Below are 12,224 nucleotides of genomic sequence, written 5' to 3'. Positions count from 1 at the left end.
ACCCTCTCCAGCAGTTCCCTGTCCTTCTTGACCCGGGGAGCCCAGAACTGGACACAATACTCCAGATGTGTAGGGGCAGAGCAGAGGGGGAGGATGACCTCCCTCCACCTGCTGGCCACACTCTTCTTGATGCCCCCCAGGATGCCATTGGCCTTCTTGGCCACCAGGGCACATTGCTGCCTCTTGGTCATCCTGTTGTCCATCAGGACTCCCAGGTCCCTTTCCCCGGAGCTGTTCTCCAACCCCTAACCTGTACTGGTGTGTGGGGTTATTCCTCCCCAGGTGCAGTACCCTACATTTACCCTTGTTGAACTTCATAAGGTTTCTCTCTGCCCAACTCTCCAGGTGACGCTGAATGGCGGCACATCCTTCTGGCGTGTCAGCCGCTTCTCCCAGTTTCGTGTCATCAGCAAACTATCCCTTCATCCACGTTATTGATGAATATATTGAACAGGACTGGACAGTCTTTTAAATAAGAAAAATAAAAATGGTTTTTAAATGTTTAGGTTTGAGATATGCTACCTAAAGAGCTAATTGATACCGCAGTGTGTTTTCGCTAATGTTGCAGCTTAAGGATTTTTTGGTAAACCCAGATAGCTAGAACTGCTAGCAGGATTTAATAAAACAAAGGCGAGCAACATGTTAAGAGTGAAAATAATCTAAAATTTTATAATTTCCCCCAAAAGGTATAAACACACACAACTGTTTATATAGCAGCAGGCATTATTTCACTGATCCCCCAAGGTTGTTTATATAGCAACAGGCATTATAACAACACTTTCTGTTTTCATTATTGTGGTGCTTAGTCATCTGAATCCCCGCCAGTGCTCCTTCAAACTCTGAAAAGTCATCCAGGATCTTGTAAAACAATTAACGATGTCATTTTATTAAAACTCGCATTTTACATTTCTGTCCCGGCATTTGACATCCTCTGAAAGCCTTATGTAAATGCTTGGCTTCCAACCGATACTGCGCGCTTGATTGAAAGAACGCTTTTGCTTCTATTTTTGTTTGTGGGTTTTCACATTTGTGGAGCAGATGTCCTCCTGAATGCTTGATGCTATCAAGAAAACCTCCTCGTTTCATTGAAACTAAGTCAAAATTGCTCTTGACTGCCTTGACGTGAGCTTGTATGGTGTAGCAGTGGGTTGGGTCCACCTCTTGTATGAATAGAGATGGTGCTACAGCATCAAGGACCAGTTGCCTGCGGTAGAGACTAAGGGAAACGCAAAAAAATGTGGGAGGTTTCAGCGTAGACTCGAGTATTATGCAGAACATGTACTGGAGTGGTCGGTATTTTGAGCTTTATTAACATAGTAGCAACCAATGATAGGACAAGGGGTAATGGATTCAAGCTGGAACACAAGAGGTTCCACTTAAATTTGAGAAGAAACTTCTTCTCAGTGAGGGTGACAGAGCACTGGAACAGGCTGCCCAGGGAGGTTGTGGAGTCTCCTTCTCTGGAGACATTCAAAACTCGCCTGGACGCCTTCCTGTGCAACCTCATCTAGGTGTTCCTGCTCCGACAGGGGGATTGGACTAGATGATCTTTTGAGGTCCCTTCCAATCCCTAGCATACTGTGATACTGTGATACTGTGTGATAGTCTGAGCTGCGAGACTTGCTTCCACGTGTCTTAGAACAACATGGATGCGGCTGGGGAAACAATACAGTAAATGATGAACGGATGAGGTCAGAATTGAAGTCGTTCTGTGCTCCCAAAAAAGGATATTCCAGTCGAGGCACTCTGTGGTTGCTGGCTGGAAGTAAACGTATATGCTTGTATACCATTAGTCATTAAATACTGTTACAGGAATTGGTATAGGAAATGGGCTATTCGTCTTTGCACATAAATGCAGGATATCGTTATGTTTGTTAAGAGGCAGCCCCTTAGTGGCAAAAGCCTTAATTTTGATCTTGGGTGCAATCTGATATTACCCAGAAATGGAAAGATAGCTAAATGGTTTCTTTTTAAGCCAACTTATTTGAAAAAAAAGTTTAATACTTCTCATACTTCTTATCTTACGGACTTTATAGGAGAGTAACTGGACCTTTGCAGGCTTGTGTTTTGATTAGTTCACAAACGAGGGAGCTACGCTTGTGACTTCTTTTATTGTGGAAGGTGGTAAGCTTTTATGTTGTCTGACGTGATTTTAATTAAGTGTAACAGTCTAGTTGACAAAATAAATTGCTTGGAAGGTGCTTGGATGGCAGGAGTGGTTTAGAGATGCTCAGGGTGGAGCTGATTCACTGCTCAGGATAGAAAACTTCCTCCCAGTAGAAGCTGAAGCCGTTGCACAGAAGGAAATGCAGGTAGAAACTGGAGCAACTGAATATTTTTAATTTTTTCCCCTCTTAAAGAGTCTAAACCAATTACGCCCAACTCGTTACGAGTTAACTTTTGTTTGTCATGCCTCACCTACAGCTAATGCTGTGGTTGTGTTAGCTGGGGCAATTGTCCTAGTCTTTGATGGAAATGAAATGTTTAAAACTTTTAATAAAAAGCTAATACAGATTTGAAGAATAAGTCTTACCTTTCACTCTGAGAATGATTGTTTTAAATGCAGCTTATTTCAACATTTATGGTTTTCTGTGGTGTTAGAATAAATTTTGTATAATACAAAATACCCACTGGTGTGGTGGGCTGGTCTTCTCTAGGGGTAGAGTAGTATTTCCCGAAATTGTCTTCGGACAAACAAAAAAACCTCAGATTTTACAAAAGCAGTCTAGGCAGTTACCTACTGACAGTTATAAATACTGTCTGTCCTCTTTTCAAAGTCATTCTGTAATGCTGAAATACTTAAGTTTATCACAGGGGATTTGTAGTGTCAGAGGTTGGGGGATACAAGTTTTCTGAGACAGTAATCAAATTGGATGAGTGTTTTCTAAAACCCTGCAGAAACCTGAACATGGGTTTGGTTTTTTTTGTGTGGTTTTTTTTTTTTTCCAGTTACCATTTTCTAGCCACTTCTTTACATCTCTAATTGGATAACTTAGAATAATATCAGTTAATGCAGAAGTCAAAGCAAAAAAGTACAATAAAATGTCAAAACTTCCACTTTTTGAGATGAGTAAAAGGAATAAATCTGTGTAATTGAAAGAAGTTACAAACTGAGAATTTTTTTTTTTTTTTACCCCTAAATATTCCTTGAGTGATTCTGTCTTGATCCGTTCATAAAATACGCATCTCACCTGCTATGTCTTGTTTCTATGGAGGTGTTGGTAGTGACTGGTACGAGAGCAGACGCGCACTCCTGGCTGGAATGGCTGATGCCTTTAGCTTATTTGTTTTCCACTTCATGTTTACTATGTGTTTTTGTTCAATCAAGCAGCGTTTCACACAGCGCTTGGGGAAAAGAAAGCTGTATATAGGAGCTAAATATTGGTGAGGAAGTGGCAATTAATATTTTATTACTTGAACATCATTAAGGATGTACTCACAGTCCCACGGAGAATACACGGTCATAAATGTGAACACAAATCTTGGACACTCGTTCACTCAAATTAAAACAGGCACGTTTTCTTTGGGTGGCCGGGACCGTAATACCCTGAAGGAACAATCAAATCTTGAAATAAAATGCTGCTTTTGCGGATGACCCTCGGTGCCGTTGGAAACTTAGCGTGGGGCGGGTGGAGATGGGTGATGTTTAATAGAAGCAATTGAAATGTGAACTCAGTTTCTTAGGAGAATCGAGACAGTGTCATCACCGCTTTCTCCTTTTGTTTTCCTACCCAGATGTCTTGTTTCTCTGCACTCCTCCTTTCCTCTTCTCTTTATGTCTGCCGTAATGCTAAGCTCTGTCTTTAAACTCCTTTTAACTCTCATGAGCGAAGCAGCTGTCCTCTCCCAATGTTTTTCTCTTTTTAAAATTGATTTTGAAGTTATGAATCCTCCTGTAACGGGTCACAGGTGATGGTTATTACTGTTGGTCAGCGTCTTAATATTTAGTGGGTGAGGGGGAGTAACTATCCCTGTACACATGGTGTTGGCTGTTAAAAAAACATTAAACTTAAGGAAAGATGTATGAGAAATGCTTTATGGTTGGGGGAAAAACAAAAAACAGTCCTTACTAATGATGCAGGATTGGCAGAGGGTGAGAGTAGGAGGAAGACGAGTTCTGCTCTCTTAAGTAAAAGAGAAATCTCTCTTCTTTTTTTTTTTTTTTTTTTTTTTTTCTCTCCTCCCGTGCTCCCGTTTGCTGTGTGCCGCACGTGTAGCGGGTTCTATCATTTGGTAGAAGTAGAGAGATTTCTTTTTTGGGGGTATGTGAATCTACTGCAGACCACTGCGCAGCAGCAGTTAACCCTCTTGCGTTCATGGGGAGAGAATTTTGGAACCAGAATAAAACCTGGGAACTGGCTCTGATGCTTCAACTGTTTGATTTTTTTTTTTTTTTTTTTATTATTATTCTTTTTCTGTCACTAGAAAGATGAGTTTTTCAGCAGCTTCTGGGATTATTTGTAGGTTTGTTTTAAATACATCATGGTCAGCTTGTATTGATGCACACACGTGAAGCAACATTGCTTTGTTTTTACTATTACAAAGCCAAAATACAATGCAGTTTATAAAGTTAAATCATATTTTCTTTCTAGAGGTTACACAAAACTTACATCCTACCTTTACTTATTGTGCGTCTCTACTATTGGCAATAGGAAAATCTGTTTAAGCAGAAATGGTATTTTTGCTCGTGTTGTGATACAAGAGTCTTGGGTGCGTTCCTCTGATCTTGGCTGTTGGAAATAGAGAGATCCCTTAATCCAATTCTTTTCATGCTCTGAAACCTTAGAATTTAAGGATGACTATAAAAAGGGGTATTCTATGAACGCTTGATTGTAGTAGGAGGAACAAATGTAATGTTTTTCTTTTTTTTTTTTTTTTCCCCCTCTTTCTTTTGCCCCAGGCTAGTTCTTTGGTTAACCAAATCCACTGTAATCCCATCAGGAGAATGTGGTGATCGTTTAGTAATTTATATTGTATGGTTTTCTTAATCCAGGTTCTGTCATTGTAGCAGAAAATATGAATCCAGGCCCACCATATGACTTGACTGTGTCCATATGGAAATAATAAACTGTGTAACAAATGGTCTCCTGTTGTACAGTGTGGTACTGAGGATGATTTTCTTCCAAAGCAATTTTTCTTTCTAAAACTCAGACGAGCTTAGAAATCATTCCCAATTTTGAGTCTTTTGCTGTGAAAAACTGATTGGCCCCTTGTTTGGGAGAAGTTGGAAATCTTTCGAACCTAGAGGATGCTTGCCTACACCTTACTGTCATGAATTATGGAAACAGGTGTGTAATTCTAAAAAAAAAAAAAAAAAAAAAAAAACAAACCCACAAACCAAACCCCCCCCAAAAAAAAAAAAAAAAAAAAAAAAAAAAAACAAACAAAACAAAAACCAACACACCGAACTTCCAAATTTAACTTTGGGTGGGATTGGCCCACGTTTCAGCAAGTAGCTCTATTGGTATCAAATTTGTGTCATTGCTGTATGTGTACACTGGAGGTCCGCTGTGACTTCTAGAGGGTGTTAACATCTGCTGAGAACTGCACATTTAAGTTGATACTGCTTCATTCCGATAGTCTTAAAGATACTGGAATTTAGGGATTTATTTTTTCTCCCCCCCTATTTTAACCACAAGAGGAATAAACTTTGCTGCAAATTTTCCATGAAGTTTTGAGATTCAAACATGAAAGAGACGGACTTTATCCATTGCGTGTGCCGTTTTCTTCAGAGGTATTTTTAGTTGGGGACTTCTTAAATAAGTAGTTTATAATCACCAGCAGTGACAGTTCTGTCATGTGTACTTCATTTGGTGATCTTCCAAGCTGTGTGGAGAGGTCGACAGGCTGGCGGGACGGGATGCCGCTCAGAGGGACCTGGACAGGCTGGAGAGGTGGTTTTGTGCAAACCTCATGAAGTTCAACAAGGCCAAGTGCAGAGTTCTGCATGTGGGTCAGGGCAATCCCAAGCACAACTCCAGACTGGGAGGAGAATGGATGGAGAGCAGCCCTGAGGAGAAGGACCTGGGTGTGTTGGTGGGTGAGAAGCTCACCATGAGCCGGCAATGTGCGCTGGCAGCCCAGCGAGCCCCCGGCACCCCGGGCTGCATCCCCAGCAGCGGGGCCAGCAGGGCGAGGGGGGGACTGTGCCCCTCTGCTGCGCTCTGCTCTGGGGAGACCCCCCCAGTGCTGCCTCCAGCTCGGGGGCCTCAGCACAGGAGAGACATGGAGCTGGTGGAGCGGGGCCAGAGGAGGCCCCGGAGCTGCTGCGAGGGCTGGAGCCCCTCTGCTGGGAGGACAGGCTGGGAGACTTGGGGGGGGGGTTCAGCCTGGAGAAGAGAAGGCTCCAGGGAGACCTCCGAGCCCCTTCCAGTGCCTAAAGGGGCTCCAGGAGAGCTGGGGAGGGACTCTGGATCAGGGAGTGGAACCATAGGATGAGGGGGGACAGATTTAAACTGAAAGAGGGGAGATTGAGATGAGATATTAGGAAGAAATTTTTCCCTGTGAGGGTGGTGAGGCACTGGCGCAGGGTGCCCCGAGAAGCTGTGGCTGCCCCATCCCTGGAGGTGTTGAAGGCCAGGTTGGATGGGGCTTGGAGCAACCTGGGCTGGTGGGAGGTGTCCCTGCCCATGGCAGGGGGGTTGGAATGAGATGATCTTCAAGGTCCCTTCCAACCCAAACCATTCTATGAACTGAGAGTAAAGGCAAGTTGCGGTTTGTGTGGACTCAGTGTATTGAGTCTTTTTATCTATGTTTGCACCCACGGAGGAGTTAATACTTGGGTTAAAGTCAGTCAGTGTTTGAAGCCTTTCTCTTAGCTACTTAGCATTTTATTTGAACGCTGGGTTTAATTATGAGAATAATCGCAGTGGTTTAACTGTTGATGTGAACTGTATAAGGCACACAGATTTACATCACTCGTGTGATAGTATGTATTTTCACTAGTTGCTGTTACTGTTATAATTCCACTACGGATTCCAGCGCACATTGATATGCTCAGGGTGACAGATGACATTTGTACACAAATAGATATTTTGAACCGGTGAATAGAGAGCACTGTGCTGAAATTCGGTCTTTTCACTTAATGGCTGTGTTTTTATTAATCTGTGAGGCTGCTCTCCTGTTCCAGATGGGAAATGGAAAAAGTGTAACGGGGTTTAACGGTCAGATTGACTGATTATTTTTGTCCCTGTTCTTGGGTGGGTTTTGCTAATGCGAGGTTATGAGTATTAAATGGAACATTTCCGTAAGGGGAATAGATCGCTTAGAACTGCTTGATTATCCTACACTTTCTTTGAAAACATAGTAAATTAACTGACCAGAATGTTATATCCATTGGAATCTGGCATTTGGAAAGCAGTGCTAATTTTCTTTTTTTTTGTTGTTTTTTTTTTCTGTTCTTGTAGCTTAGATATCAACATGGGCTGAGTACTCCAGATCTAAGGCAAACTCTTCCTAACCTGAAGAACTTCATGGAGCTTGGGCTAATGGTCAGATGGTAAGTATTATTATTTTTTTTTTCCGGTAATTAAAAAGAAAGAGGTGGATGCTAGAAAGAATTTAGATGTAAGGATTTCTCGCAAATGAGCAGCTCCTCTTCACAAGGGTTAAGCGTGCTCAGGCAAAATTGTGGCTTCCCCAAAATACAGGCCATGTAAGATGTCCACGGTATTCTACTATTTTCTTCTGCTGTTGTAATATCCACGTGATGGGGCCACAACGCCGCTTGCAGGAGTGGGCAGGGTGGGGGAAGACTGTTTGAAAAGCGATGTTCTTCCCTAAAAGGAGGCGAACTAATCATTCTTTTAAGACTGTATCTAAGGGTTGGTAGCAGATGGACCTTCTGTATTATGATAGTCCAGGAGGGTAGAAAGACATAACAACCCCAGAAGAACAGGTCTCAGCCTGGTCAGTACCTGGCGTCCTGTTTGCTTTAAATGTGTGATTCTGGTGATCTGCGTGGGAATGTGTGAGTTATAATCAGCACAATTTGTGTCGAGTATAATCGCAGCTAATGAGAATAGCAGTTGCGTGTTGAGTGTTGTTGCTAAATGGGAAGCTACGTTAATTAGTAGCTGAAGGTTATAGTAACCTTCCCGGGAAATCTTGAGTGTTTCTGTTCTGGTTCACTCTGGAGGATCCAGACTCCCTCTCCACTGTCTGTGCAGAAAATCAAAGCAGACTAGTTTCTGTAAGGTAAAGTTAGCGTAGGCTTCTCTTGCAGCAGCTGTTTGAGCACGTGGTTTGACCAATTCTCCTTAAACCCACCGAGATAAACTTTAGCAAATGCGGAAGGCATAATTCCCTAGCAAGGGTATTTCTGCAGGTGTTGGATGCTTCGTATTCTCATTTTTTTAATTTATGGTCTTTGAATTGTGTGCATTTATGCAGCCTCTTACTGTAAGCAATTATTGGCGATCGCAGCCCGGAAAGCGAACCGTATCCCGGGCTGCATCCCCAGCAGCGTGGCCAGCGGGGCAAGGGGGGGACTGTGCCCCTCTGCTGCGCTCTGCTCTGGGGAGACCCCCCCCAGTGCTGCCTCCAGCTCGGGGGCCTCAGCACAGAAGAGACATGGAGCTGGTGGAGCGGGGCCAGAGGAGGCCCCGGAGCTGCTGGGAGGGCTGGAGCCTCTCTACTGGGAGGACAGGCTGGGAGAGGTGGGGGGGTTCAGCCTGGAGAGGAGAAGGCTCCAGGGAGACCTCCGAGCCCCTTCCAGTGCCTAAAGGGGCTCCAGGAGAGCTGGGGGGGGGACTCTTGATCAGGGAGGAGAACCATAGGATGAGGGGGGACAGACTTAAACTGAAAGAGGGGAGACTGAGATGAGATATTAGGAAGAAATTTTTCCCTGTGAGGGTGGTGAGGCACTGGCGCAGGTTGCCCAGAGAAGCTGTGGCTGCCCCATCCCTGGAGGTGTTGAAGGCCAGGTTAGATGGGGCTTGGAGCAACCTGGTGTGGTGGGAGGTGTCCCTGCCCATGGCAGGGGGGTTGGAATGAGATGATCTCTAAGGTCCCTTCCAACCCAAACCATTCTATGATTTTGTCCTGCATTCTTATCTTTGTTCTTTGGGTACCTGAATCCCACCCAAACATAGCAGTGTGCCAGTTTAGGATCCCTAGGTTAAGTATTCCCTGCTCCAAAGTTGCACAGGTCTTGTGTGCTCCCTGTCAATACCTGACCCCATGCAGATGCTCTGGATACTCCAAAGTACTGAAAATACTGTCCACCGTGAGGTAACCCCACCGGGTTTTGCTGCCAGATGCTCTGGTGATGGATATGGACTCCCTCGCTGCTTCAGTTGATCTGAGAAATAATTTATTCTGGCACATACACTAAATTAAGGTGAAAGAATGCTTCCAGTCTTCCTAATGGAAAGTAGTTACTCCTAGTAAGATAATGAACTATGAAGTACTAACAGCCAAACCTTAATATTTTGGGGCTCTTAGGGGAAGACTCAAAAGCAGGCTTGGACTAGTACTTAAATCTGATGTGAAATGATGCTACACATTGTGGCTCTGGTCCTTCTTTAGCAGTGGAGTTAAAGCCTTCTAGCGATATTCGTGTTATATCCGAATTCCTGACAAGTCAATGTAGCAGAGCCTTTTATCAGCCTAACCCAGAGCGGTCTCTTGCCACGCTCTGCGCGACAGGTATAGAGGCGGCATAGCAGAAGGTGGAGTTTTGTTGTGATGGAAATACTTGTCTGACATGAATGCTGAAAAATTTCCGTGTGATAAATAGCTCTGGGTTGAAAAACAGCAGGCAAACGGCTGGTCTCTTATGTACCCGTTTCTGTAACTTTTAAAGGATTTTACGGCTCCAACAGTGTTCTTACTGCTGTATTTTTAGTAGGGTCCTAAAATGTTGCTAAGCTCTAAAAGTCTCTTTTTTTTTTATTATTTTTTTCCTGCAATATGCAGCACAGGGGAAGAACACCACATTAATTCTAAAGACACTATGTGATCAGACATCCTTTTATCCAAAAACGAGAGCAAGCTGTCTGTTATAGCTCCCTTTGAAAATTAAAACAGCAGGCTGCAAACAGGGGTAGTGCCTCGGGGGTAGTGCAGCTCAATATATCCGATTGATGAAAATCCTATGGGATGTTGTCATGCGGCAGCTCTTACCAGCCCTTATTTCGGTGTCACTCTTTGCCTTTGTTTCATTCCTTGCACAGAAATGCTGATCCATGGGAACTCTTTGCTACTGTCCAAATCGCTTATTTTGGGAGTAGAGTCTTGGCAAAGGAAAACAAATACAGGAGTAGAAAAAGCATCATCTTTGAGCAATACCGTAAAAAGCGTTGCCTGATGGAAATTCCGCTCAGCCAACAGAACAGTGGGAGTAAACGGGTCCTGAGAAAAGGAGGTTTGGTCCCTTGTGCAGTTTTATTCTGTCGGTAATTTCAGGCACAGCTGAAAAGGTTCTCCCTGCTGTTCGTAGCTCCTAACGGGATGCATAAAGAAAAGCTTTCTTCATCAGGAAGATATTGCCATGAGTTTTCATGTGGTATCCGTCACTGTGATGGAAAAATCCTAAAATGACGTGTGGTCCCCTAAGCAAATCTGAAAATGAAGTGCCGAAATACCTAAACGGTGACTTCTGCAGTGCTTGTGCGTACTCGTCAGTAGAGAGGGAGGAGTACAGGTCGTGGTTGTCTCCTTCAGGCTTGAATAAGCAGAGGTGGGATGACACGTACACCTTGGAAACAATTCCCATTTAAGTATCTTCCTTCCCTTCTGGTGTGTGCTGGCTTTGAAGAACTAATAATGGAAGCTTTAGTTATGCCTTAGATGTTTTGCCATCACACAACCAGGGTGGTTTATTTTTCCTATAGGTGATACACAGTCATTAGCAAGACAAAACACTTTTTTTGGCTGGATAATATTTCAAAACATTTAGGAATATTAAGCGTAGTTCTCCGGGAGTATCACGTTCCCTCCTTCCCTCCCCCATGAATGTCTATGCCTCATTTCCTTCTCACCTCCAAAACTTGTATGAATAGTTGTTCATTTTTAACTTACGCTTTCTTTAAGGCTAATGATTCTAAACAATGCTTCTTAGTACTTCCTAATAATATAAATGGAAATTAGCCTTAACAGGGAGTCTCGCTCATGGGGAAAACTGGCTAGACTTTCATAATTGGGCATTGCAGTTGAACACAGAGGGAGCAGAGTACGGGTGCCCACTGTCTCGTGGATAATATCTGATGACATATATTTAAGCAAGCAGAAAAGCCCCCAGCTGCTAAAACGAAGATTTGAAGGCATTTTTTGGTTTCAGCGTACTATAGGTGAGTCTGCCACAAACTGTAGTCGGTAAAGCATTTCCAGGTCATCCTTCATTTGTGGGATAAGAGCAGCCCATCGTGAGGCAGCGATGGGGTTTTCTTATCTACAGGTTGACTTGCGCTGCCTGGTTGGTTTGGTTTTGTTGTTCCTGCTTTTCAGTTTCCTTTCTTAGCACTTCTAGCTGGGTTTTGCTGGATTTGAGGTCTGTCAAATCATCATCACGCTGGTAAAAAAGCAATACTATACTTAGTATCTCTTTGAACAGGACTGGTTTTAACTCCTGGGCCGTGCACCCTCCTCCTTTTTGGTTTTGACGAGAGACACCTGTGTTTCTCTGCAGTCTGGAAAGGAATTGAATCCCCCAGATATTCAGGGTAACCGAAATATGGGCTTAACTTCTTTCTCTGACAAGTGTCGGTTTAGAGTTGAGTACAAAATAGTTTCTTTACCTCTTCAGATTGAGAACAAACAAAGAAAAATGTGCCCTGGTGGCCAAGAAGGCCAATGGCATCCTGGGGGGGCATCAAGAAGAGTGTGGCCAGCAGATGGAGGGAGGTCATCGTCCCCCTCTGCTCTGCCCCGGTGAGGCCACATCTGGGGTATTGTGTCCAGTTCAAAAAGGACAGGGAACTGCTGGGGAGGGTCCAGCAAAGGACTACAAAGATAATGAGGGGACTGGAGCATCTCTTTTATGATGAAAGGCTGAGGGACTTGGGGCTTTTTAGTCTGGAGAAGAGAAGGCTGAGGGGGGATCTTATCAATCCTTCAAGGGAGGGTGCCGGGGGGTGGGAACAGTCTTTTTTCAGTGGTGTCTGGTGACAGGACAAGAGGTAATGGGCACAAACTTAACCATAGGAAGTTCCATCTCAACATGAGGAGGGACTTCTCTCCTGTGAGGGTGGCAGAGCACTGGCACAGGCTGCCCAGAGAGGTGG

At 43.9% G+C, this 12,224-nt stretch overlaps 1 protein-coding gene across 1 annotated transcript in view; it reads left to right on the top strand.

The window, feature by feature from the left end:
- The window catches only part of UVRAG (UV radiation resistance associated), a 109,308-nt gene that overhangs the window by 86,887 nt on the left and 10,197 nt on the right, over window positions 1-12,224 (top strand). Inside the window, exon 14 of the mRNA XM_082483871.1 lies at window positions 7,407-7,498. Coding sequence (XP_082339997.1) covers window positions 7,407-7,498 — 92 coding nt within the window. The remainder of the gene's footprint in view (window positions 1-7,406; window positions 7,499-12,224) is intronic.

Source organism: Vanellus vanellus (assembly GCF_965231255.1).
Source record: "Vanellus vanellus genome assembly, chromosome: 1".
In the NCBI taxonomy this organism is placed as follows: domain Eukaryota; kingdom Metazoa; phylum Chordata; class Aves; order Charadriiformes; family Charadriidae; genus Vanellus; species Vanellus vanellus.
The sequence above is the reverse complement of the archived record's forward strand: the minus strand, read 5'-3'. Positions and strand labels throughout refer to the sequence as shown.